At 37.3% G+C, this 27,438-nt stretch overlaps 2 protein-coding genes and 1 pseudogene across 4 annotated transcripts in view; 1 reads left to right on the top strand and 2 right to left on the bottom strand.

Moving 5' to 3' along the window:
• Positions 1-952, bottom strand: part of ANKUB1 (ankyrin repeat and ubiquitin domain containing 1) — a 39,538-nt gene extending 38,586 nt beyond the window's left edge. For both annotated transcript variants that reach the window (XM_037061837.1, XM_037061838.1), the window contains exon 1: positions 516-952. In XM_037061837.1, the coding sequence (XP_036917732.1) occupies positions 516-605 (90 nt within the window). In that variant the 5' untranslated portion in view covers positions 606-952. The remainder of the gene's footprint in view (positions 1-515) is intronic.
• Positions 953-7,889: 6,937 nt separating this feature from the next.
• On the bottom strand, positions 7,890-20,778 carry LOC118997946 (60S ribosomal protein L32-like; annotated as a pseudogene).
• A 5,321-nt stretch (positions 20,779-26,099) lies between these two features.
• Positions 26,100-27,438, top strand: part of RNF13 (ring finger protein 13) — a 123,817-nt gene continuing 122,478 nt past the window's right edge. Inside the window, exon 1 of one of the 2 annotated variants that reach the window (XM_037061829.1) lies at positions 26,100-26,240. The gene's annotated coding sequence lies outside the window, so the exon portion shown is untranslated. Of the gene's footprint in view, positions 26,344-27,438 lie in introns of both variants that reach the window. The other variant, XM_037061828.1, reaches the window with a different exon arrangement.

Raw genomic sequence — 27,438 nt, 5'->3', positions numbered from 1 at the left:
TATTTCTTATTCTGGTAAAATTCAACCTCTCTTTTCCCTAAGCCTCAGTTTCCATGAATGCATAATGAGGCTGTAGCCCAGTTCTCCAAAGTTTTCTTTATTTCCAAAATCCTCTTGTTCTTCACAGTTGCTTGCTCACTAAACAAGCCATCTAGCTGACAACCGGCATGCTCAGCTTTTATAGCCCAGAGTGAGGGTCTTATTTGTGTCCTTTAATGAAGAATTACAGTGATAATATATGGCCCATGCTAAACCCACAGATTCCATAAAGAGAAGTTAATGGTTTTTTTCCTGAAAATGTACTAACTCAAGTTTTCTTTCCTAACACCTCCATAGTGACTATCTTCTTATCCAACTATTGTGTAAGCATACAAAGATATTTGAAGTAGTTTTATTTTCCTGTTTGGTGAAAATGCATCACCAAAGAGTAAAATCTCTGTCCCATGTGCAGTTTAAACTTCACTGCGCAGTTAAAATGAATATACATCCCAGTGGCTCAGGGGCAAAGTGCATACCTTTATCATCAGCTTGACAGCCTCCACAGTTTCATCTGCTGAAACTTCAAATGGTTCAAAAGATCCCTCAAAGGCTATGAAAATCCTCATTTTCTCATAAAAAAACCCCACAACTTTTTTTCAAATATCTTGCTGGAAAGCTGGAAAAATTCCAATTTGCAATTAAGGATAAAAATGATGAGCAGAGGCAGCTGTTACTGTCCAGCCTCCAAGGTGAGTCGAGAAATGTGAAGAGACCAGTCCCCCAGCATCACAGTATCGGGCTACAATGGCAGCTGCACTGGAGGAAATGCTTCTCTGCTGAGGGCAGCAGTCAACAGCCACCTGGTTCTCATATTACGGAAACCAGCAAACTTGACAATAGTTGGGGCAAGTGTGAACAACAACCAGGCACGTAATACAAAAATGCCACAAGCAAATTACTCTTTTGTGATGTGACCACCACATACTGACTCTGGAATCCATATTCATTCAATACAGCTGAATGAAGGACGGTTCAAAATAGATACTTCATTGGTGTGCACTGGCCCACAGTGAAGCCAAACAGAGTTGTTTTTATTGAATGTGATAATCCTCCAAGTTCTCTGTAAATAACTCTGAGTTGAAGCACTCTGGTTTCCAAAGCAACTTTGTGTACTTGCGCCCCAGTGGTATTTCCAGTCCTGCCATGGGGTACAGAACAATACCCGCTGGCACCAGGGAGATGAATGTGTAGGCAAGTGACTGACTCTGTGGCATTCCCTTCCCATCTCTGCGGAACGGAATCTGCCCAGTCGCAACACAATGTAGTTTGTATTTCTTTTAGCCTCAGCCTTTAGAACAATTTACCATTGTTATCTTCTTTAACTTCCTGAAACTTGTTGGTGGAAAACATTTCAAACCCCAGTCAATAAATGAGCAAAGATATTCAGCACCATTATTCAAATCTATACAGTAAGCATTTTATGCAGAACTCCATTCTAAGACTCTCTTCTGAAATCTCCAATATGATATACCTGGTTTAATACCTGCTATATCATATGTCTGATAATTTTTCATACATGTAAATCTCGTCTTCTTCCTGTGATTCCTCCTGATTGAGGACAGAATCCTCACCTTGCATTTCTTTTCATTCTTAAAGGCACTCAGCACAATGTGAGTCCCAGGATAGGTGCTCAGTAAATGTTAAACTGCTGATGATTCTGTTCCATTTCCCAACCTGAGTTCCAACTATAGGAAATCTGAGAAAATGGAAAACATAAAGGCAAAGAATTTCATTGCAAAGCGAACCTTTTTTGCCTCATATTTTTCATGTATTGTAGCATAATGCTATCTTCTTATGCTGTCAATATTTTAATAGAAAGTGTACTGATATGGGATGTAGTTGATGTTTTGGTGTCTTGACCACCCCCTAATTCCCCCCTCCCACCCAGCACTGCTATGACTGTTGACTGCTGAAGGCTCTCCAAAGAATTGCCCTCAGTTGATGGGAGCTGCCTGCCGGGAAAGCTAGGCACTCCCCTCCTTAACTGACTCTTAAGGGGCCACCAAAGGCCCATCTTCTCATCTGAAGGTGTGAAAACTGCAGAAGATCTGTGTAGATCAGAGGCCATGGCTGGACTTTACCTGAGGCTGTATCTTTCCTCAGCATTCCATCCCGCTTAACTCTCTCCCTCCCAGCACTCCCTCAGGGACATGCATCTCCATCCCTCTCGGGCTCTGTTCCAGAGCAATCAGCCGAAGGCAGAAGATGTTGGAGAAGTTCATATTCTTTAATAAGTCATAACCAGGTGCTATGTAGTTTCCTGAATGGCCTGTTTATTTATACAAGTGTGTATTTGTACACTGTGATAGCCTTGCCTTTCCGAGTAAATGCCTGGCTCAAAATTGTCATTAAGTACTTGATCCTCATTCCTGCCCCCCTGCAGCCATATTTGCAATGTGACCTTATTCTCATCATGACAGTTGGATGGATCAGAATGGAAATGTCAGAATCCTTTCTCTTTGTGCTGAAGGAAAATATGACTTTGTGATTGGATATGTATACATGTATCTTAGTAGCTGTGGGTGAACCGAATTCTTCCTCCAGTGTAACTGAGTCAGCAGAGAAAGCTAAGAAGAGAGAATGAATCACACCTATAAAAAGTAACAGAGGACATGGACAGAGCACTCCTGTGATTTCTGTTGCCCTTGAATTTTGTGAGACACCTTATCTACATATAATACAGTCTCCCCATTCTATTTAAGCATGCTCTAGTTTGTGTCTGTCACTTAAAGTCAAAAGAGTTCTAACTCATTCATCTTTCAAGATTCAGTGTCTTTCGCAACAAGATAAAGATATTATCACTGCAATTGTTGTTTTGTGTTGTTCTCAAGATACCAACCAAAATGTTTCAACAAGAATAATAAAAATTAAAAAACAGTAAGTAAACTTATCCCTAATCTTAGGAGACATAATTGTAAAACAAGAAAATGATGGTAATTAAAAGTTTATGGTACTACAAATAATGTAACAATTTAACTAGGTGGCTGTATTTTAAATTAAAACACAGAAATAATAGACTTTAAGAAATGAATGACAATACAGAAGACATCATAATAGAGAATGCTCCATTTACAAAAGAAAAAAGACAATATTTTAGGAGCAAACGTAGCAAGAAACATGTAAGAGGTGTATAAAATAAATATAAAAACACAACCAATAAACATAAAAGACTTGAACTGGTAGATAAGCATACCATTACCTTGGAAAGAAAGGTCCCAACCATTAAGGCCATCAATTTTTCCCCACTATCTGAATGGAGAGTGTTCCCATGAAACTGTTCGTAGACCAAAATGGTGCAAAGCAAAGACACTGGTCTGGTAACAGCCTTTTTCATAAAGGTGAAAATCCTCTTTGGACTTCTTTTTATTAGTGGAAACAAGTACTAATGTAAGTCTTTTGTAAAAGTGAAGTGGTGTAACGAAACTTTTGGTAAGCAGGGGGTATCTACCTGTACGTAAATTAGTATTATCCCAATAAAAACACCGACAGAATTTTTCCAGCTTTATAAAGATATAATTGATATACACCACTGTGTACAAGTCTAAGGTACACAACATGATGATTTAATATACATATATAGCAAAGTGATCACTATAATAAGGTTAGTTAATACATCCATTACCTCACAGGGTGACCTTTTTTGTTTGTTTTTTTGCTCTGAGAATAGTTAAGCAACTTTCGAGCACATAACACAGTTTTGTTAAGCCAAAAATTTTTCTAATTTAGGTAAGATAGTTCTAAAATTAATGTAGAAAATAAACATGTATAGCTAGGAAAGCTCTGAAAAAGAAGAGTAGTGAAAAACACTTACTTATCAGAGGTTAAAATGCATCATAAGGCTACAATAATTAAAGCACTGTGATACTAGATCACGAAGAGTTAGAAAAATCAATGGAAAAATAGAAAGTGTGAAAGTGGACTCACAAGAATTTAATATGTAATTAAGGTGGTATCTTCTGTCAGTAGGGATGGCGTAGGGGAAGTAAGATAAGGTTAGATTACCCTAATAAACAAAAATTCGGGGGGGCGGGCAGGGTTGGGAATATAAGACAGAAACTTGTACTTGAACAAGATTTAAATAAAAATTATATAAATTAAAAAAATTAATAAAATATATATAATTTAAAAATAAAACAATAATTAAAATGTAAAAAAAATTTGGCTATACTTTTTACCATACGGTATGAGATATTAAAAATAAATCAAATATTTAAGTCTAAAATATAGAACTATGAAAACATTAGACTTATAATATTTTTGTGAGGTTTTAAACCACTTAAATAGAAGATCTTTCTACAGCAAAAAATACTGAAGCCATAAAAGAAAACATTGATAAATTCAAATATATTTTCAAAGATCTAAATGGCAAAAACAACTTGATATGAAGTCAAAGACAAAAACTAAGAAAACTGTTTAAAACCATTAGAAATAAAGGTTAATTTCCTTAACATATAAAGAGTGCCCACAAATTGATAAGGAAATGACCTAAAATTCAATAGTAAAATGAACAAATGATGTAAATAGAGAGTTCATAGAAAAGGAGATACAAGTGGCTTTCAAAACTTTGTTTAACTCAGAAGAAATGTAAATTATAACTGTAATGAGATGCTGTTATCTAACAGAAAGTTGAAAAAGACCCCCAAATTTTATTACACACTTTTGCTGAGTCTGTCTGAGTTATATTTTGTAGAGGGGATGTAACCTGGTATAATTCCATACAAAGGAAAATTTGGTAATGTATATTAAAATTACAAATGCACATATTCTGCCTTGGCTGTTGTAGCTCAGTGGTTTGTTGTCCTGCAGACTGAAAGGTCACCAGTATGATTACAGGTCAGGGCACATGCCTGGGCTGAATAAATAAGCTAGATTATTGTAGACTGATATCACTAAAAGTTGCCTTGTAACAATGAAATAAGTAGACTTGAAAAGTCCTTGAGAAATCTATCTAGGGAGAGAGCTCTAAATGATAAGAATTGGATTTGAAAATTCTTAGTAGCAATCTAGGAACAGCTTACTTTAGTATCTAGAAGATTTTTTTTTCTAGGAGATTTTAATTAATTCAGTAAGTTTATTGAGTGTCTCTTACATGTAATGGAATATGCTAAGTCTTGGAAGATTTGGTGATGAATGTGACCTTAAGGGATTTGCATTGAGTAGGGAAGACGATGGTTGTGCCAAACGCCTGGGCTAGAAACTGTATTATAGGGTGAATTATTATGAGAGGTACAAACAATCTAGATGGTATGATTGTGAAGATTCACTTGATCTGAGATGAAGATATACTGTCAATTAATTGTATTCCTTCAGATGTACATACTGAGCCCCTACTATATGCCAGGCACTGCTTGGTGTTGGGTCATTGCCATGAACAAGACATGGGGCCTCCGGTTTTGTGTGAATGTGTGCACATGTTTGGGGTGGAGGAAGGTTAAGGCTAGGTAAGAAATAGGGGGGTTGGGGGGCAAAGAAAGATGGTAATTAAGTAAGCAATAAATAAATAAGCTTTGTTTAAAAGGAATGGTCATGCAGTAGGAATAAGCATGAAAAAGATAAATAAGATAAAATAGAGAAACAGGAAAAGAATCCCTCACTAGGAATGATGGTAGGAAACATTAGGTTAAATGCAAGAAAAACAAATAAGTAGGAGGATGACACACACCAAGGGAGAGAGAGAAAGAAAAGTGTGACAAGAAGATCTGGGACTGGATAAAAAAGAGAAAATTATGTCATAGTCAGTGACTAATATTTTAGTGCTCTGATCTCTCATATATTTTAAAGATAGAAATCAGTTATTTGATTTTTAAAAATGTACAGTTATTTATTTTAGAGAGAAGAGAATGGAAAGAGAAAGAGAGGGAGAGAAACATGGATTAGTTGCCCCTTGTACATCCCAACCAGAGACCAAACCTGAAACCTAAGCACGTGCCCTGGTGGAAAATCGAGTTGGTGACTTTTCGCTTTGCGGAACAAAGCTCAATCTACTGAGCCACACTGATGAGAACCAGTTACTTGATTTTTATTTCTGCATTTCCAGTCAAGGCATCCTCTCTATTCTGGTTAACACTTTACTTTATGTTCTTTTAAAAAGCTTTAAAATAATTATACCTTTGAACTGACTTGAAAATATTTTCTGATTTATGACATGCTGATCCATGTCATACATGTTATGTGGTATATACAGAATAGTAAGAAACACAATTTTATGTCACATGATAAATAGTATTATGAAAGAATGCTGAGTGATTGGTGATCCTCTATAATACTAGTCACCTTAGGAGTATCTGCTTTGGTATGAAAGATGCTCAACACTAATGTGTTGAGCAAAAATTGAAAGCATCTGTTTTTAATACATAATTATGCTATTCTCATTGTAACTTTTGAAATTTGCCACTGAGCTCTGGTCATCTAAGAAAGTATAAAGTACATTTTAATCACCCGATGATCCTCTTGGTATGTGAGCTCTCACTAAGTAGTTCTAAAGTGGGACCTGAGATTTTCACTTCCAACAAACTTCCTGGAATATACTTTATTTTTTTTATTTATTTTTTAAAATAAATTATTTATTTATCTTTAGAGAGGAAGGGAAGGAGAGAAGGAGAGAAATATCAATGTATGGTTGCCTCTTGTGAGTCCCCTGCTGGGAACTGGCCTGCAACCCAGGCATGTGCCCTGACTGGGTATCGAACCGTGATTGTGTGGTTCGAAGGCCCAGGCTCAATCCACTGAGCTACGCCAGCCAGGGCCCTGGAATATACTTTAAATAGCAGGGAACTAGAAGCTATATGGAGATTTAAAAAAGAAGCAATTGTGAATATAAAGATTTTTACCCACCTGATTTCCAATGTAATACAAAGACAATCAGAAGAAAATTATTCTCTAAAATTCCACTAAAAATAATCTTGCAAAACAGTGATTTTAATATTACATTCCTTAATTTTCTTGAAAGTGATAAAAGGCGTAAACCAAGCAATCTGTTGAGATATAACTGATGTTAGTAAGCATTTTCATTTGTTGACTAATTAAAGTAAAATGAGCTGCCTTTCACTTAAAATTCATGTTTTAAAAGTCACATTTACTTTAAAATTTTTTTTTGTAAATCAAAAGATTCAAGCTTATTTTGACAACAAAGCTTGCTTCACATTTCTTAACCTTCACAAATTTGAAGAACTGGTAGTTTCTGTTTTGACTAAAGATTAAGTGTGAAGATACATTGTGTTGATTACCGTGGCTGAGCAGCCCTTGCGAATAGCGCTAGGCGGGATGGAGAGTGAAGCATGGCAGGGAGGGGGAAGAAGACACGTCTCACCCCTCGATTCAGCAATCCTGTGCCCAGTCTGCTAAGACGGCCGATGGATCTGAACATCACAAGGAAAGACAGCCTAGAAGGAGGGGAGCCCTTGAAACTCTGTGTACTAGGAAAGGGAACCTCTTTAGCAATATCACTAAGACAAAAAAAAAAAGAAGAAAGAAAAAAGCCTTTACTTGCTTAGAAAGAAAGCCTTTGAGCTGTATATTAATCCCAAGGTCTAGAAGTGGGAAAAGGAGGGGTACCTAGAAGCTGGTTAAAGTGTATATAACCGCTGAACCCTAATAGTCAGGGCAGTCAGATTACCTGAGTGTCCACTTGTAACCTTTTTGCTCATGTGTTTCATAAATAAACTTGTTATTTCATTTCCACTATATGTGTTGTCTGTCACTCGAACTCTCTTGAGATCGAGGCAACAACCAAGAGGGTGGGGAAGCTCCCCTCCACCCACCTCGGGGCTCTCTAGTAACAACAGTACTAGCTTTTTCATAGAAAGCACTTGTCTGTAATCAGGTACAAACACAATGTGCACACAATTTGTCTATTCATTTCCTTTGCTGTGCAGTCTGGCATTGGGGTTGGTGATCTGATGGCCAGCTGAGCTGCTTTTCCCACAATGGCTTTGTGGTTCTTGGAGGAGAAGTTGTGAGCAATCTCAGCACAGTAACATTTGTTGCACATCAACAGCACTTCAGGCTCCTTGACGTTGTGGACCAGGAACTTCCAAATCCACTGGGCAGCACCTGCTTTGTTCTCTTGTTGCTCCCATAACCAGCAGTGGCCATCAAGAGCTGGTCCTTGAACCTTCTGCCCAACCCATTGTCAATACCTCTGGGTTATACTTAATTTTGGCATCAGTCTGACTGGTGCTGGATAAACTTCTTGGTTTCCTTTTTGACAGTCTTGGGTTTCTTAAGGGTTCTGAGGGCAGCAGGTGCCGAGTAGCACACAGCTGCCACTTCCATAGGCAGCACCGAGGAAGATCTACGCCTGCTTCTTGAGAACAGAAACAGGTTGAAAAAAGGAAGTACAATTCTTAATTCTCAGTATTCTTCTGGTTCTCATATTCTTGATTCTGTTAAAGTGCAGTTTTAGTATTTCCTTGAAAAGTAATTTATTCTTATTTTCATTTTAACTGGAAAAACAATCATGGAGGTTTGGAAAATCCTAAGACACCTAGATATACTGAGTTAAATATAATACATCTTAGTATTTGCAGAGTAGAGCTTCCAAGAAAATTAGGAATACGCTTTTGACCCAAACAAAGAGGAAACTAAAAATCAGATTTTACAGTTTCTTGAATTTGCTATTTAGCAAAGGAAACATGAGAGGAATCAATGGATTAATGAAGATAAACTCACCAGTAAAAGGATGGATGACTTAGAAGTTTGGTCTGGACATCAGCAGCATCAGAGTCTCCTGGGTACTTGTTGGAACTATAGAAGCTAAGGTTCCACCCCAGGCCCACTGAATTAGAATCTGCATTTTAGCACACTTCCAGGTGTTCCTACACATAATAGTTTGAGAAGCCCCAGTCTACATGACGCCATAGTTGAGTGGTACTAGGAAGACTTCTGTTGACCACCAGGTTTTTCTACTATTCACCTCAGTATCTATCATTTTCATTTCAGGTATTGTGATTTCAGAAGCAACCCTATAAACTATATACCTTTACCAAGGCTAATACTCTTGTGTTAATTTATTTTAAAGTTTTCTAAATAATAGTTAGATGGAAGCAGAGCTTTGGAGATCTAGGAGAGGTAAATTTTAGGTGTTGAAGAGGACAATAGGCTCATATAAGGGGTGTCCTCCAGGCAGGACAACTGTGCATACTGAGAATGTGATGAAATCTAGGAACTAGAGGTTGGTTGCGTTACTCGCCTCAGATCACATGGAAGTCATTTGACTCCAACATGAGCCCTTTCTCTCATGTTATACTGGCTACTCTTTTTTTTTTTTTTAATTCAGAGCTCAGGCTCTGATGTGGATAGACTTGTATTCAAACACTAGTTTCAGAACCTAAGAGGTTTTCCACTTTTTACTAGCTGCATGAGTATGGATGAGTTTAATTTATTTGAGCCCGAGTTCCCTGATCTATAAAAATAAACACAATAGTGTGACTTAAGGTTGTCATTAGTATTAATTAAAAAATGAGTCAAAGAGTTTAGTACAGTGTTGTTCCTGCTGCTGTTATTGTTATAGTTATTAAGGAAGCAAGGAAAAGTCTGGGAATGTTTTGAGAGTTCTTGGGGATAGAGAGTTGAATATGGGAAGGAAACAACAATAATGAAAAAAGATTGAAAAGGTTTGAGAACAAACTTTTTTTAATGTTTAAATTTATTTATTGATTTTTAGAAAGAGAGGGGAGGAGAGAGAGATGGAGCAGGGATAGAGAGAGAAAGAAGCATTAATTTGTTCTTCCATTTATTTATAACTTCATTGGTTGATTCTTTTATGTGCCCTGATTGGGGACTGAACCTACAACCTTGGTGAATGGGGACAATGCTCTAACCAACTGAGCTATTCAGCCAGGACTAAGAACAAACTTTATTGATTTAAAAATTTTACTTTAGCACTGAACATGAAGAGACTAATAAATAAAAAGTGAAATCCTTATAAAGTGGCAAACAAATATGAAGACAGAGAAAGAAGACTACAGATAAAAATAAAGGCTAATATTCAATATTAGCCTAGCAATATTCATACAATGTAGATCCTTTCTCCATTATTTGGTTATGATTCCTACCATACATACCTACGTCTTTATTTGGTGATCTGAACACATGACAAGTGTAATTAAATAGTTCCCCCCTGAACATGGGGAACGTGAACAAACAAGGGGCAGGTGCATTTCATTAAATTGCCAAGATTTTTATGTCTTAACTATAATAAGAATGGAAGCCAGGAGAATTTCCAGATTATAGAGTTCATCACCAGATGCAAAGCCTTTTTCAAGGAAGTGAAATTGTGCAATTGATAGCTGGAATAGACTCATGCTTGAAACAGGAAATAGCAATCAGTGAAAAGAAAAGAAATATAAAATTAGGAAAACAAGCTTTTGGGGGGAATAGCAGTTATAAAACAGTTTATTGTCAACTGAAACAGAAAAAACAGTAGCCTAATTGAAATACTGTTTAAGTATCATTTTGTTAGTTGGAATGTTTTGTATCAATACAGAACTTTGAAATTCTAACTTTAACCACTGCCCCGTTTAGTAAAATCAAACATCATGCTTTCTCTTCCCCTCTGCTGGGACATGCAGTTGTCTTGTCCCCTATAACGTGTCCAAGTTGTGGCGAAAACTCTTACATTTTCACTGAAGCTCCCAGATCAGGACAGTGCTATCTCAGGTCTTACCTTTTCTGTTCAGTGCTTCCCATTTGTATGTGGTCTAGCAATCTGCAAAAGAGTAGGGGAGGGGAGAACTCATCAAATACGAGATGTCAATGGCTGACAAGTAACTATTTAATATCTCTGCCTTCTTTTGAATAAAAAACTGATGTAAGAATTTGTAAGGATTCCACATGGAAAAAATTGGGGGGCAAGAGCTAAGGAGTCCTCAAAACATAATAGGTAGGTGGCTACCTGCTCCATTTATATTAATGTCTACCTCTAAATATGTTCTATTTAAGTCAGTAGTTTTATCAAATTCTACAAAAGGAGGCGTTTTGTGAATGATTTCATTCCCGTGTGTTTAGTGCTACTTTTACAATGAAGCTCCCAAATTTTATACCTCCCATTGTAACCACTTCTTTTGACATCCAGACGCCTCCTGAGCATCTCTGTTTAGGTATCTCAACCTTAACATGTGCAAAAGTGAACTCGTGCTTTTCTTTCTCCAAAGTCTACTTTCATCTACTTTCTACTTTCATCCACTTTTTTCTCTGTCTCATAAATGGTATCACCACTCACGCAGCTGCTTGACTAGAAACCTGGGGCTCATCATTAATTCTTCATTTCCCACATCCGCCACATCTATCAACAAATCCTCATAATTTGAACTCCAAAATATATTCTTTTTAAAAAAATATATTTTATTGACTATACCATTACAGTTGTTCTATTCCCCCCCTTCATTCACCTCCACCCGCACACTCCCTCCCCCACCATTCTCCCCTCCTTAGTTTATAACCACGTGTCTCAAGTTCTTTAGATTCTATNTAGAAACCTGGGGCTCATCATTAATTCTTCATTTCCCACATCCGCCACATCTATCAACAAATCCTCATAATTTGAACTCCAAAATATATTCTTTTTTAAAAAATATATTTTATTGACTATACCATTACAGTTGTTCTATTCCCCCCTTCATTCACCTCCACCCGCACACTCCCTCCCCCACCATTCTCCCCTCCTTAGTTTATAACCACGTGTCTCAAGTTCTTTAGATTCTATAATTCCCCTATTATTCTTGCCCTCCCCTCTGTTTTCTACCTACTGTCTATGCTATTTTCTGTACCTTCTCCTACCACTCTTCCCCTTCCTCACTACATTCCAGCTCCACTGGCTCCCTTATCCTCAGACACACAAGGCTTGTTCCAGCCTCAGGGCCTTTGAACGTGCTGTTTAATTCTTTCTTTTTTTAAGTAATTTTCCAATTACAGAGGACATACAATGTTATTTTAGTTTCAGGTATACAACATAGTGACTAGGCATTTATGTACCTTACAAGTGATTACTTACTTTTTAGTCATGTGACTGTTTTTATGGCTGGTAATTTGTACTTAACCTCTTCACCTAGTCTCCCAAACCCATTATATCAAATTGTTCGCTATGTCTATGAGTTTGTTTCTTTTTGTTTATTTGTATATTTTGTTTTTATTGATTCCACGTATAAGTGAAATTATATGGTGTTTGCATTTCTCTGCCTCACTTATTTCATTTACTGTAATACCCTCAAGCTCCATCTGATACAGAGAGATATGATGAGATCACTGGGGAGGAGCAGGAGGAAGTTGCCCTAGGCAATAGTGAATAGTCTAGGACGGGATTGGCTGAGAAGCTGAATGCTTCCAGAGTACAGGGAATTATGGGCCAGAAGATTTAAAATAAAAAGAGGCAGAGACTGAGTCTCAGACTATCTCTTCCTNCAATTAGTTTAGCCTTCATATGTTCCTCTAATTTATGACTATAATCAACCAGTTCTGTGAGCATCCTGATAAACAGTGTCTTGAATTGTGCTTCTGAGAGGCTGGCAATTACTCGGTCTCTGAGAGTTATCGGCTCTGGGACGTTAAGTTCTTCTTGCGCCATCTTTTGGGCTGTTTGTGACTGTTACGTAGAAGGATCGGAGCCCTAGGTGTTCACCAGAGCAGGGCAACTCAGTCGCTGGGTTGTGACACTGTATGTGGGGGCGGGGTCAAAGAGGAACAATGGCGTCTCGTCTGCTGCCTCCCGCCGCAGCCCCCACCGGGGCCACAGCTGCCACCGTCACTGGGACCCACGCGTTTCGTCCCACTGCACGTGAGTGTGCCACCTCTGTCAGCCCTTGCCCTCTGGGGCCTGCATGGTCCGTCTCACTGTCCTCGAATGTGCGACTGCGGTCAGTCTGCCCCACACCCTGACTGGGTCCGGGCCACTTGAGCGCCTAGGTTGGGGGATCTGGGGGATCTGTCCTGCCCGACCCTGCTCCACTGCTGGCTCCACCCCTCTTACCGTCCCCAGTGAACGTTAGATGTAGTCGGACTTCCGTATAATTCAATTTTCTGTCCTTTGGCTGTGTCTTTGTTCTCCAAACCTTTGTTGTATTCAAACTTGGTTGTGGGAGAAGGCACAGTGTTTCCACCTATGCCTCCATCTTGGCAGAAGTCCCAAAATATATTCTTATTCTGACCATTTCTTTCCATCTCTACTGTCATCACTTTGGTCCAGGCCATTATTTTCTTCTTGGGGTATTGCAACAATCTCTTGATTGATTTCTTTGTTTTCACTCATGTCTTTCTTAAATTTCTTTCCTCCATAGCAAGGATTGTTCTCTTAAGATGCGAATTAGATCACTCCTCTGCTTGAAATTTCAAACTCCCCGTAGGATAGAAATCTGAACTTTTACTATAATCTACAAACCTCTACATAAGTCATTCTCAAACAAACATTTTTAAGATCCCTTGGAGAACTAGTGAAGACACAGATTCCTAGGCCTGAAAATCTGATTCTCAGAACTGGCCCCAGAATACAAATTTCTAACAAGCTCCCAGATGAAACTGATATGACCAGTCAAGGGCCACATCTGAAATAATAATGTCCAAATGTGCTCTCATCTCCTACCACTCTTCCCCTTCCTCACTACATTCCAGCTCCACTGGCTCCCTTATCCTCAGACACACAAGGCTTGTTCCAGCCTCAGGGCCTTTGAACGTGCTGTTTAATTCTTTCTTTTTTTTAAGTAATTTTCCAATTACAGATGACATACAATGTTATTTTAGTTTCAGGTATACAACATAGTGATTAGGCATTTATGTACCTTACAAGTGATTACTTACTTTTTAGTCATGTGACTGTTTTTATGGCTGGTAATTTGTACTTAACCTCTTCACCTAGTCTCCCAAACCCATTATATCAAATTGTTCGCTATGTCTATGAGTTTGTTTCTTTTTGTTTATTTGTATATTTTGTTTTTATTGATTCCACGTATAAGTGAAATTATATGGTGTTTGCATTTCTCTGCCTCACTTATTTCATTTACTGTAATACCCTCAAGCTCCATCTGATACAGAGAGATATGATGAGATCACTGGGGAGGAGCAGGAGGAAGTTGCCCTAGGCAATAGTGAATAGTCTAGGACGGGATTGGCTGAGAAGCTGAATGCCTCCAGAGTACAGGGAATTATGGGCCAGAAGATTTAAAATAAAAAGAGGCAGAGACTGAGTCTCAGACTATCTCTTCCTTGAGGACACCTGGATGATCCTGCTGCAGCTGCTTGTGTTTCCCAAAGGATGGTATGTTGGATGGGAGAAGAAACTCCAGGAGCAGCCTAGGATCAGGCTGGCCTGGCAGAGGGTGGCAGGGTTATTCTTCTTTGAGTGTTCTGGGTGGGGGGGTGGGGGGGGGTGGGTGGCAGGTGCAAGCTCTGAGGCAGAAGCCACTTATTCTTCTAAAATTGAGTAGCTTTTGTATTTTATGTTGCTTTAGCTTGTAAACTAATCCTGTAGAAAAAAGATAATTAAAAACTAATGGGGAGAATGATTGGAGAAACTCAGGTGTTAAAGAGTTTAGCCTTAATTGATAGCTTTAAGTGATTAAAGTTGTAACTGAAGTGTTAGAGAGGTTAACCTTAATTGATAGGCTTAAGTGACTAACTCGCGTGGAAAGCTGTTATTCTAAAATTGTGTAGTTTTTGAATAAAGACTCTTTTCCTTTATCACCAAAACTTTGCCTCCAGAATTTTGCATAGAGGGTGGCGGTGGGCAGCAGGACCCCACTTACTGTTCAGTAACACATTCATGTTGTTGCAAATGGCCAAATTTCACTCTTTTTATGGTTGAGTAATATTTCATTGTGTATCACCTCTTCTTTTTTCCAATCATCAATTTTTTTAACCTTTTAAAATTATAGTTTGTATTTAATATTATTTTATATTAGTTTCAGGTGTACAGCATAGTAACATTTATACAATTTACAGAGTGATTCCTCTGATAAGTCTATCATCCACCTGGCACCACACATAGTTATTACAATATTTTTGACAGTGTTCCCTATGCTGTACTTTACATCCCTCGAGGACAGTTACACTGTGACTGTTTTGTAACTACCGATTTGTACTTCGGAATTCCTTCACCTCTTTCACCCAGCTCTCCTCCAAACCCTCTCCCACCTGGCAACTATCAGTTTTTTCTCTGTATCTGTGAGTCTGTTTCTGTTTTGCTTGTTCATTTATTTTGTTCTTTAGATTCTACATCTAAGTGAAATCATATGGTATTTGTCTTTCTTTGCCAGACTTTTTTCACTTAGCATAATACACTCTAGATCCATGCATTGTTGTCTCAATGGGTAAGATTTTATTCTTTTTTATAGCTGAGTGGTATTCCACTTTTTTTTATCCACTTGTTTATTGATGGGCACTTAGGTTGCTTCCATGTCTTTGCTATTATAAGTAATGCTTCAATGAACATAGGGGTGCATATATTTTTTAAATTAATGTTTTGTATTTCTTTGGATAAATATCTAGACGTGAAATTCAGGGTCATATGGTAGTTTTGTTTTTAGTTTTTTGAGGAACCTCTATACTCTTTTCCACAGTGACTGCACCAATTTGCAATCCCACCAACAGTGGGATTGGGATTGCAAAACCTGCACAAGGTTTTGCTTTTCTCCACATTCTCAGTAACACTTGTTATTTAACCACTGCTCCATTTAGTAAAATCAAACATCATGCTTTCTCTTCCCCTCCGCTGGTACATGCAGTTGTCTTGTCCCCTATAACGTGTCCAAGTTGTGGCGAAAAGCCTATATCCATAGGCTTTTCTGTCTACACTGATTTATTAGTACAGGTATTCTGACAAGTGTGAGGTGATATCTCATTATGCTTTTAATTTGCACTTCTCTGATGATTAGTTGTGTTGAGCATATTTTCCTACATGTATTGGCTATCTGTGAGTCCTCTTTGTACAAGTGTCTAGGTCCTCTGCCCATTTTTTTAATTGTTTGATTCTTGGCCTTGACTTATATGAATTCTTTATAAATTTTGGATATTAACCCCTTATTGGATGTATTATTGGCAAATATCTTCTCCAAATCAGTAGGTTGTATTTTCATTTTGCTGGTTTCCTTTGCTGTGCAAAAACTTTTTAGTTTGATGTAGTCCCATTTGCTTATTTTTTCTTTTGTTTCTCCTACCAAATGAGACATACCCAAAAGAATATTACTAAGAGTGATGTCAAAGAAGTTACTGCTTATGTTTTCTTCTAGGAGGTTTATGGTTTCATATCTCACATTTAAGTCTTTGATCCATTTTCAGTTTATTTCTGTATACGGTGTAAGAAAGTGGTCTATTTTCCTGTTTTGCAAGTATCTGTCCAGTTTTCCCAGCACCATTTATTGAAGAGATGGTTTTTACCCCATAGTATGTTATTGTTTCCTTTTGTTATAGATTAATTGACCATATAAGTATGGGTGTATTTCTGAGCTCTCTATTCTGTTCCATTGATCTATATGCTTGTATATATGCCAGTATCATGCTGTTTTGATGACTATAGGCTTTTAGTATAGTTTGATATCAGGTAACTTGTTGCCTCCAACTTTGTTCTTCTTTCTCAAGATTGCTTTAGCTATTCAGGGTCTTTTGTAATTCCATATACATTTTAGGATTATTTTATATAGTTCTGTGAAAAATGCCATTGGTACTCTAGTAGGAATTGTAATGAAGCTGTAAATTGCTTCAGGTAATGTGAACATGTTAATGATGTTCATTGTTCCCTATCCATGAGCATGGTACATTCTTCCATTTATTTGTGTTGTCTCAAATTTTTTCTTCAATGTCAGTTATTTTTGAGTATTGGTCTTTTACATCCTTGGTTAAGTTTATTCTTAGATATTTTATTTTTTTGTGGTTATAAATGTTTTTAAATTTCTGTTTCTGATAGTTTGGTATTGGCATTTAAAATGCAACTGATTTCTGAGTATTAATTTTGTATCCTGCTAATCTACTAAATTTATTTATTAGTTTTAATAGTTTTTTGGTGTAATCTTTAGGGTTGTCTATATAAAATATCATGTCATCTGCAAATAATGATAGTTTTACTTCCTCCTGTCCAGTTTGGCTGCTTTTTTTTCTTCTCTGTTTGCTGTGAGTAGAACTTCGAATACTATGTTGAATAAAAGTGGTGAAAGTAGACATTCTTGTCTTGTTCCTGATGTTAAAGAAAAAGCTTTTAGCTTTTCACCATTGAGTTTTCTGTTAGCTGTGAGTTTGTCACATATAGCCTTTATTATGTTGAGGTCTATTTCCTCTATTCCTACTTTTCTGAGTATTTTTATCATAAATGCATGCTAAATTTTATCAAATATTTTTCAGCATATATTGATATGATCATGTCATTTTTATTTTTCATTTTGTTTTTTATGGTGTATCATGTTAATTGATTTGTGGATATTGCAACTTTGTATCCCAGGAATAAATTACACGTGATCATAGTGTAGATACTTTCAATAAATTGCTGAATTTGGGTTGCTAACTTTTTGTTGAGGATATTTGCATCTATGTACATCAGGAATATTGGCCTGCAATTTTCTTTCTCCCTTTTTCTCTCTCTTTCTCTTATTGTAGCATCTTTGTCTAGCTTACATATCAGACAAAAGGTGGCCCTATAAAGTGAGTTTAGGAGACTTCCCTCCTCTCAAATCATTTGGAATACTTTGAGAAAGATAGGTACTAATTCTTCCTTGAATGTGAAAAAGTTTGCCTGTGAAGTCTGCCTTCTGGTTCAAGACTTTTGTTAGGAGTTTTTTGATTATTGATTTGATTTTGTTAGTATAATAGTAACTGGTCTGTTTAGATTTTCCGTTTCTAGTCTTGGAAGCTTTCATGATTCTGGAAATTTATTTATTTCTTCCAAATTGTTCACATTATTTTCTTATAATCTTTTGTATTTTGGTGGTACATTTGTCACTTCTCTTTCATTTCTGATTTTATTTATTTGGGCCCTCTCTTTTTCTTGAAGAGCCTGGCTAAAGGCTAATCAATTTTGTTTACCTTTTAAAATAACCTACTCTTGTTGTCATTGATTTTTCTATTTTTACATAAACTCTTTTTGCTCATTCCCTCTCTGATCATATTTTTTTCTTCTACTCCTTTGAGTTTTTTTTTTAAATTTCCTTTGGTTTAAGTTTAAATAGTTTATTTGAAACTTTTCTTGTTTCTTGATTTAGGACTATATTGGTATAAATTTCTCTCTTAGAACTGCTTTTTCTGTGTCCCATTGTTTTTTGGTCATTGCTTTTTTTTTCCATTTATCTCAAGGTATCTATTGACTTCCTCTTTGATTTCATTCGTTACCCATTCATTGTTTAGTACCATGGTAGTTAGCTTTTCTGTGTTTGTGTTTTTCTCAGTTTTTACCTTGTAATTGGTTTCTAGTTTCACATCATTGTAATCAGAAGAGATACTTGATATAATTTTAATCTTCATATACTTATTGAGACTTTGTTTTGGCCTAACATGTGGTCTATACTGGGAAATATTACATGTGCACTTGAAAAGAATGTATATTTTGCTGCTTTTGGGTACATTTTTCTAAAAATGCTAGTTAAATTTATCTGTTCTAATGTATCAGTTAAGGCCACTTCTTTCTTGTTGATTATCTATCTACCCATTGAAGTCCATAGGCTGTTAAAGTACACTGCTATTATTGTATTACTGTTGACATCTCCCTTTATGCCCGTCGATATTTTTACACATTAGGTGCACCTATCCTGGTTCCATAGATGTTTATAAGAGCTCTGTCCTCTTGTTGGATTATTTCCTTTACCATTATAAGAATTTTAATATAAAAAGAGGAAAAGAATTTCTTTTTTGTCTCTGTTACAGCCTTTGTTTTAAATCTTAATTTGTTGATATAAATATTGCTACTACAGCTTTTAAAAAATTTCCTTTTGTATGAAATACCTTTTCCCATCTCTTTGCTTCCAGTCTGCATGTGTCTTTTAATCTGAAGTGAGTCTCTTATTGGTCTATTGTACATATGCTTGTGTATAGCTCTTGTTTTCTTATTCATCCATCTTGTATCTTTTGATTGGAATATTTAGCCCATTTACTTTTTAAGTAATTATGAAAGCATATAGTTATTGCCACTTTATTAATTATTTTCTGATTGTTCTTGTAGTTCTTCTCTGTTCTTTACATATTCTCTTGCTCTATTCACTTATCTGTTGATGACTTTTTATAGCATTATGTGGGTGGGTCCCTCTTTATTTCTTGTATGTCTTTTATACAATTTCAGCTTATGGCTACCATGTGCTTCATATGTACCAAACTATGGTTGTAGTGGTCTATTTTAAGTTGATGTTTTCTTCTGTTCTAACACTTTCTAGAATTATTACAATTTTAGAGCTTCCGTATGACCCAGCAATCCCTGTTCTGGGTCAGGGAGAAATTTTTCTGAAAAATTTGAAAATATTTATTTGTAAAGATTTATATACTTCTTTGTTCATTACAGAATTAGTCATGGTATTCAAGACATGGAAACAACCTAAGTGTTTTTTGGTGGATGATTACATCAAGAATTTGTGGTACATATATGCAATGGACTAGTGTTCAGCCATAAGAAAGGATGTGGTCATAAGAATAGTGTTCATTTCATAAGAAAGGATGAAATACTGCCAATTGCAACAACTTGGATGGATTTTGAGAATATCATATTAAGTGGAGTAAGTCAGGTGGAAAGGACAAAATCAAAAGATTTCATTTATACGTGGGGTATAAAATAGAAGGCAACAAAAAGAAACAAAACAAACAAATTTATAGACACAGACAAGAATAGCACATAAAGGTACTCTTACCAGATGGGAAGGAGGTTGAGGGAAGATGGAGAGAATAAAAGGAATCAAATACATGGTGATGAAGAGAGACTAGACTTTGGGTAGTGAGTGTACAATGCAACACACAGGTGAGGTATTATAGAATTACACACTTGAAACTTATGTATTGCTATTAACCACTATCACCCCAATACATTAAAAAAATAAAATCACTAAAATTTTTACTCACCCCTCCCATGTTTACATATGTCTTTGTTATTATTGTTTACTTTTGTGTGTACACCTTATTTATTATTTTAATTACACATAATCTTCCTACTTTTGTCTCTTAACCTTTGTACTCAATCCATAATTAACTGATCCACTGCTGTTATGCTGTGTTTGCTTTTATCAGTGAGATTTTTTCTTTCCTATATTTTCTTACTCTTTTTTTAACTTTTCTTTTCTTCTTAAAGAAGCTCCTGTCCTGCCCGGTGTGGTTCAGTGGATTGAGTGCTGTCATGTGAATCGAAGGGTCACTGGTTGATTTCCAGTAAGGGCACATACCTGGGTTGGGGGGCCAGGTCCCTGGTTGGGGACATATGAGAGGCAAATGATCAATGTTCCTTTCTTTCTCTTTTTCCCTTCTTTAACCTCTCCCTAAAAGATAAGAAAAATATCTTAAAAAATAAGTTTCTTTAAGATTTCTTGTAATACTGTTTTTGTGGTGTTGAACTTCTTTTGCTTTTTATTGTCTGGGAAATTCTTTATCTCTCCTTTGATCCTAAATGATAGCTTTGCTGGTAGGGTGATCTTGCTTGTAGATATAGTCATACCTTGGTACTTGTCAGCTTCAGAACATGTCAAACCCTGTACTCATTGCATTTTTATGAGAAACTGTTTCAGCACTTGGCACTTGCTCAGGACTTGTTGCACTTGCTAGGAGTTCATTGAACTTGCTAGAACTTGTGTAAGTCATGATGCCGTGATGCTGCCCTGCCAGAGAAAATGCTTCATTGCTTGGTATGCATTGGTTTTGACATTCATCATGAGTTCCAGAACAAATAATGACAAGTGCCAATGTATCACTGTATTTGCCTCTCATCATTTTAGGTATTTCTTGCTGTATCACTGTGGCCTGACAAATTTCTGTTGAAAAACCAGCTAACAGTATTATGGGAGCTCCCTTATATGTAACTAACTGCTTTTCCCTTCCTACTTTTATGATTTTCTCTTTTTCTTTAACTTTTGGCATTGTAATTGTAAGTCTTTATGTGAGCCTCTTTGGGTTCATCTTGTTCGGGACTCTCTGTGCTTCCTAGATTTGTATGTCTATTTCCTTCACCAGGTTAGGAAACTTTTCAGTCATTATTTTTCGAATAGATTTTCAATCCCTTGCTTGCTCTCTTTCTTCTCCTTCTGGTACTCCTATGATACAAATGTATACTTGATGCTATTCCACAGGTCCCTTAAACTATCCTCACTTTTAAAAATTCTTTTTCTTTTTGCTGTCTGACTGTTTGTTTGTTTGTTTTGCTATCTTTACTTCCAGATTGCTTGTTTGATCCTCTGCTTCATGTTATTTGCTATTAATTCCTTTTCATGTATTCTTCATTACTCTATTCCTCATTTCTTATTAGTTCTTATTTATGTTTTCTGTCTACTTTTTACTGTTTTTAAACTATTTTTCACTGAGTTCTTCTATTCTACTCTGGAGTTCCTTGAGTGTCTTTATAACTAGTGTTTTGAAATCTGTATCTGGTAGATTACTTATCTCCATTTCATTCAGTTCTTTCTCTGGACTTTTGTCCTATTCCATTGTTTGGGACATGTTTCTTTGTTTTCTCCTTTTGGCTAACTTCCTGTTTTTTCCCTATGCTTCTATGTATTAGGTACATCTCCTATCTCTCTCAGTCTTGACAGAGTGGCCTTACAAAGAAGGCATTGTATAGGGTGCAGTGACAGTGTCTCCCTGGTCACCCGAGTTGGGTGCTCAAGGGGTGTTCCCTGTATAGGTTGTGTGTGCCCTCTTATTGTAGTTTTGCCTCCATTGTTGCTGGTATATCAGTGGGTGGTGTTAACCCTTCTGCCCAGTTTGTATCTCTACCCCTTCTACCAGTCTTGACCTGGCTTTTTCTTTATATCCTTAGTTAGAAAAATTCTGTTCAGCTATTCTTCAGGTGGCTCTCAGTGATGACTGTTATGTAATTTAGTTGTAATTTTGATGTGATCATGGGAGGAGGCAATCTCAAAGTTTACCTACTTCACCATCTTGACCAGAAGTTCATACTGTTCAATTCTTTCTGGTGTCCTTACTCAGCATTTGTTGTTTTCTTTTGGTAACATCATCAGAAGTTGACATGCAATGGTGTATAATGTGATCTGATGAGACAGTTATTTAAGTCACTCTAATCGTGATGTGAACATGTATCACAAGGTGAGCCAGTGGAATGGCTGCCTCTCTGGAATTTGAACTGTAAACAGAGTGACGAAAATGGCTGGAGTTGTCCTGACAGGATGAGAATGTTGATTCTGTGTGAAGATTAGAGCTACTGGTAACTTGTCTTTACAAGATTCTACTTAAAGCATTCTTTTGATCCTGTGAATATTCTCATATTCTTGAAATAAATTACCTTTTTTTTCTACCTAAATTTACCAGAGTTGGCTCCTGTGGTCCACAGTCTAGGAAACCTCTTTAAATCTCAGCTTATGTTAGCTTTTTGGAGAGGTTTCTCTAACAGTTTGTATAATATATGTTTTCCTTTAATTCTCAAATGCTTTTTCTGAATATGTAAGATGATCTTATAGCTTTTTACTTTTAATATATTAATGTGGTAAATCATATTATTACACTTTAAAATGTTATCTCACACTTAAGGAAAAAAAATTATTTTTTTAAGCTTTGCCCATTTTAGTTTTATTTGGGGTTTTTGCATATTCATTCAAAATGAGGTTGGCCTATAATTTTTCTTGTACTGCCTTTGTTTGGTTTTGGCACCAAGGTTATACTACCTTAGTGGAATTAGCTGGAAAGCAACTAGGGTTTTCCTTTTAATTCTGTGAAATGGTTTGTAAAAATTTTATTATGTATTCCTTGAAGGTGTGGTGAACTTATCTTCAAAACTTACTTGAGATGATTTTTTTTGAGGGGGAGGGCTGTAGATTTTTGAGAACTTTTTAAATTTCCTTAGCATGCTTAGATTTTATATATCTTCTCAGGTGTTTGGGCAAGTTAAAGCTTTCACCTAGGAAATTGTTCACTTGACATTTTTACATATTCATTAACTAAAGTTCATGGTATTCCTTTAGAATTTTAAGAATATGTATTCTATTAGTCACTGAAACCTAATATTATATTTTGGTTTTATAACGTGGGTTATATGCCACTGACTCTTTGATATTTTTGAGATTTGTATTCTAATATCATATAATGCCATTTTTGAAAAGATTTCTGGTATGCCCGAAAGAAATGTTTGCAGGGTTCTCTATATGCCTCTGTGTTATCCAACAATCTGTTGGATTTATCAGTTATTTAAAATGATACGTATACAGCTCCTCAGGACAAAAAGATCAAATGCCTGTGCCTTTCCCATCCATCTTGGCTAGACCCATTCTCTTCCTTGAGAATGTTATCACTAATGAACTTTGCTTAAAGATATGTACAACTCTTTTATGATTGTAGATTTGCCAACTTTTTCTGGTAAGCTTGTAAATTCTTGCTTTAAATATTTTGAGGGCATGTTTCTATATGCATATTGGCTCAAGATGATTATAACGTCTTTGCAATGTTTTTAATCATTATTTAATAGTTGAATTTATGCTAGTAACAGTGCTCTTTGACTTTAGGTCTGTTTATCCTCCCTCGATAATAACACAGCTATACCAGCTTTGTTTTGCTTGTTGTTTGCTTAACAAATCTTTCCCCATTCTTTTACCATCAATCTTTGGCTGTCCTTTGTTCTAGCACCATGTCTTGTTAAAAATATATAGCTGAAAATTTATTTTTAATTTAATTTTTAAAAAGAACTTATTTATTTCTTTTTAGAGAGAGGGGAAGGGAGGGAGAAGGAGAGGGAAAAAAACATCAGTGTGTGGTTGCCTCTCACATGCCCCGCACTGGGGACCTGGCCCACAACTCAGGCATGTGCCCTGACTGGGAATCAAATAGGCAACTCCCTGGTTTGCAGGCCAGCACTCCATCCACTGAGCCATACCAGTCAGAGCTGAATATTTATTTTTTAATTGGCAAATGTATCCCATTTACCTCTTTTGTAGATTACTGATATAATTCTTTTTACTCATTTTATATTTGCCATCTACAATACTTCTTATTTGATCCTTTCCTACCCCTACCTACTGGCTTTCTATTGGATATGTTTTCTTTATTTCCTTTTAAAAATTTACTGGTTTGAAAATTATACTCAATTTCCTCCTTCTCCCTACTTTCTTACATCTTACTCCTTCTTTCGAGTTCAGTTTTCAATTTTTTTAAAGACATCCTTTAGAAGCTCTTTCAATTAAATTCTCTTAGGAGTTAATGCTGTTATTTCCTCTAAAAATGTCTTTATTTTTCTCTCACTTTTAAATGCTAACATGGCTTGGCATATAATTGTAGTTCAACAATTATAATTATTTTATTTTAGCATTTGAAGATATAGTTCACTGACCTCTAGGTTCTTTGTTGCTATTGAGAAGGCAAGCCTCTATTCCTTTATAAGTGCAGAATTTTATTTTTCTTTATGCTTACTTAAGTACTTCTGTTTTTCTTTAACTTTAAAAAAATTCACCGTAATATACCTCTATATGAATTTATTCTGTGTTTCTTTAGGGTTTATTCCTTGGGTTGAATTGCTTTGTCAGAGAAAATTTTTTTTTTCAACCGGACCAGATAATGCCATTTTGTCTTTACATTACAATGTTATATAAATTTTTGCACATTAGTGACCAGGTCATTTCTTAAAGAGTGTTACCATTAAAGACTTTTTTTTTTTTGGTCTGAACTTTCTTAACTGCTGGAAAATAAACTTTTTGAAAAACCCTTTTGCCTGATGCCTGATTTTTTGTGTTCTGGACCTTTCACTATCTTACAAAATGAACTGTTTGCTAACTTAAAACTTGGTAAAGAAATTGATCTTTTCTAATCTTTGGCCAGAAATTTCCTAAAAGGTTTTAAAAGTTTTGTGTGGTACTTTTTCAAGTTGTCTATTGTATACATATGATGATCGATGTAAGAAACATCCAAACCTTTAGAGTTTATTTGAACCAAACTGACAATTGTCGGGAATCAAGATCTCAAATGTTTCTGAGAATAACAGTTTTGCAGTTACTTGTATGAATTTTTAGGTAAGGAAATAAATAAGGAAGATTACATAAAGGTGGGCAAAAGTAAGGTGGGAGTTTGATTATAGTTAACAAAATCATGCGCTTTCTGGAAGGAGATTACACTTTCCAGGGGTATTTCCTCAGGCATTTCAAAGGTGTGTTAATTTAGATGCACAGAAACAAAGAATAGGGTTTACTTAAAAACTTTTCACTAAAGAAGTTAAATGCTTGGGGCGGGACTACTCACAATGACCTGACCAGTTCGGAATTTATGATCAGGTCACCCTATGAGGTCGCCTGTAAAAATTTTTTTCATCCATACATGTATGAATTCCTGTGGATTCTTTACATATTCTCCAGTCCGGCCCGAAATGCTAACGTTAACTTGGCTCCCAGGCAGGCGTAGGACTCTGGTTTAGCCTTCACACCTCTAACACCTGGGTCCCGGACTCTAAGGCGTTTGCTTTGATTGCATCCATTCCACTCTCAGGATACAGAACTCGGTGCTAAGGGGAATGAGGCCTCTTCCTCGCCTCTTCCGCCCGTCAAGCAAGGGTGGTGCTGGCACCAGCGCCAGGCCCTCCCAGAATGAGCTTTCTAGCTGGGTTGCAGGCTGCTTTGGCCCAACAGTTAGGTCAGACCAGGGTGGCTGGCCCTGGCCGCTGGGTCCAATCCCCTCCTGACCTCATGATCCCCACTCTCGGGGACACAATCCTTCCTGTTAATCTGCTCCCTCCCCTGCTGAAAACGGGTCAGATTCTTCAGTTTTGCTCTAGAAGTATGCCCCGCCCAGCCCTTCCCTCCAGCGAAATCACGTGGCCAAGAACGGGACTCCGAGAACTCGGTATTTCTGCAAGCCGGGCCAAAGCTGGCAGAGACACTGGGCGTGAGAGTGGGAAGGAACTTTAACGAGCAGCTCTATGGCCCAATGGCTTTCTTCTGCCTTCGGCTGTAGGCCAATGAGGTGCGCAGGGCAGGACTTCCTCTTCGCTCGGTGTTGTCGTCCCGCTAGGCTCCGGCCGTAGGGTCGGTGCGGATATTCAGTATGGAGTCGGGGTAGGGAGTACTCCGCAGAGACTCGGCCAGCAAGTTTATTTGAGGGCAGGGTCAGGCTTCCAGGTAAGAACCCCTACGAACTCGAAGCAGCCTCGAAGCCACCGGGGAGCGCTGGGTGGCGGGCCTGGTCCCGAGAACACACCCCCTCGTCTGCTTTTCGTAAAAGGTAAAGAAAAAAACCTCTGCCCTGGGAAGACTGAGTCTTCCCATACCTCTATCCCGTGAGTTTTTGTTTGTATCTAAAGCTGTTGGTTTATCTGTATGGCTTTTCCCATTCCCCTGCTGAGGTGGCAGGAGCTTGGGAGATGTTTGGAGGCTTTTCTTGGTTGAGCACTTGCCGCAAAGTCCCCAGGCGGAGTTGCCAGACTTAAGTTGCAGGGATTTGCTAATCTCTGAAAAAAGAAGAGAACTGTCACTTCCTTCTAACCATTTTCTTCCTCCCGGCCCCTCTCCCCTACCCCACTGGAAGCTCAGATTCAAGGTGGGCCGTGACTCTGCTAGGATCAGATTCTACGTCCCTGTCCTCTTAAAGTCTGCTCTGCCCGGAAGCTTATTGAGTTGAGTCGCACAGCCGAAAGAACTCTGTACCAGAGAGGGAGTGGGCGACACCAAAGCCTGGTGACCCCAGAGGCACTGAAGCAACTAGGGTGGCAGCCAGAGTGTTCTCTGTCAGCTTGCGGTGAATTCCTCTATTTGCCCTAATTTGACAATAGTAAATTTCCAAAACTATCGTATCATCCTCAGCTTCAGCACCGTGGGCAGCCGCTCAGGTCCTTTTGTTGCGCCAAACCTGCCTGACTCTTATTTGCTAGTGATGCAGCAGGAACAGCGAAAATGAAGGCATTTCTGTCAACACTGATCTGTTGTTTTACAAGGAGAACATCTACAGTGTGATACAATATAAGTAAGATGGGTATGCCGCCAAAGAGTACTTGTAGAGAAACGGATCAACTCAAGATTGAAGTGTTTAATTTATTTAAGGACAATTTTTAATGGGTTAAGGAGATGAACTCCACTTCACGAACCAAAACAAAACAAAACAAACCAACCCTTTAAACAGGAGACAAGAAGTGTCGAGAAATATCAGAGGACGTTCTGTAGAATAATAGTAAATATTTCATTGAGTTTTTGTTCGTTTTTAAATTTGTGTGTTTGAAGAGGAAGATGTTAATGATTACCGTATTATTGTGGATTATGTCAAAACACTGGATCCCAAATTTGGGGGTCAGGCTGGGTCAGCCTTCAGTTCTGTTATGTACTA

This window comes from Sturnira hondurensis, unplaced genomic scaffold (genome assembly GCF_014824575.4).
Source record: "Sturnira hondurensis isolate 20B ecotype Veracruz unplaced genomic scaffold, ASM1482457v3 Scaffold0013537, whole genome shotgun sequence".
Taxonomy (NCBI): domain Eukaryota; kingdom Metazoa; phylum Chordata; class Mammalia; order Chiroptera; family Phyllostomidae; genus Sturnira; species Sturnira hondurensis.
Note: the sequence above shows the minus strand (reverse complement) of the source record. Positions and strands in the feature narration are given on the sequence as shown.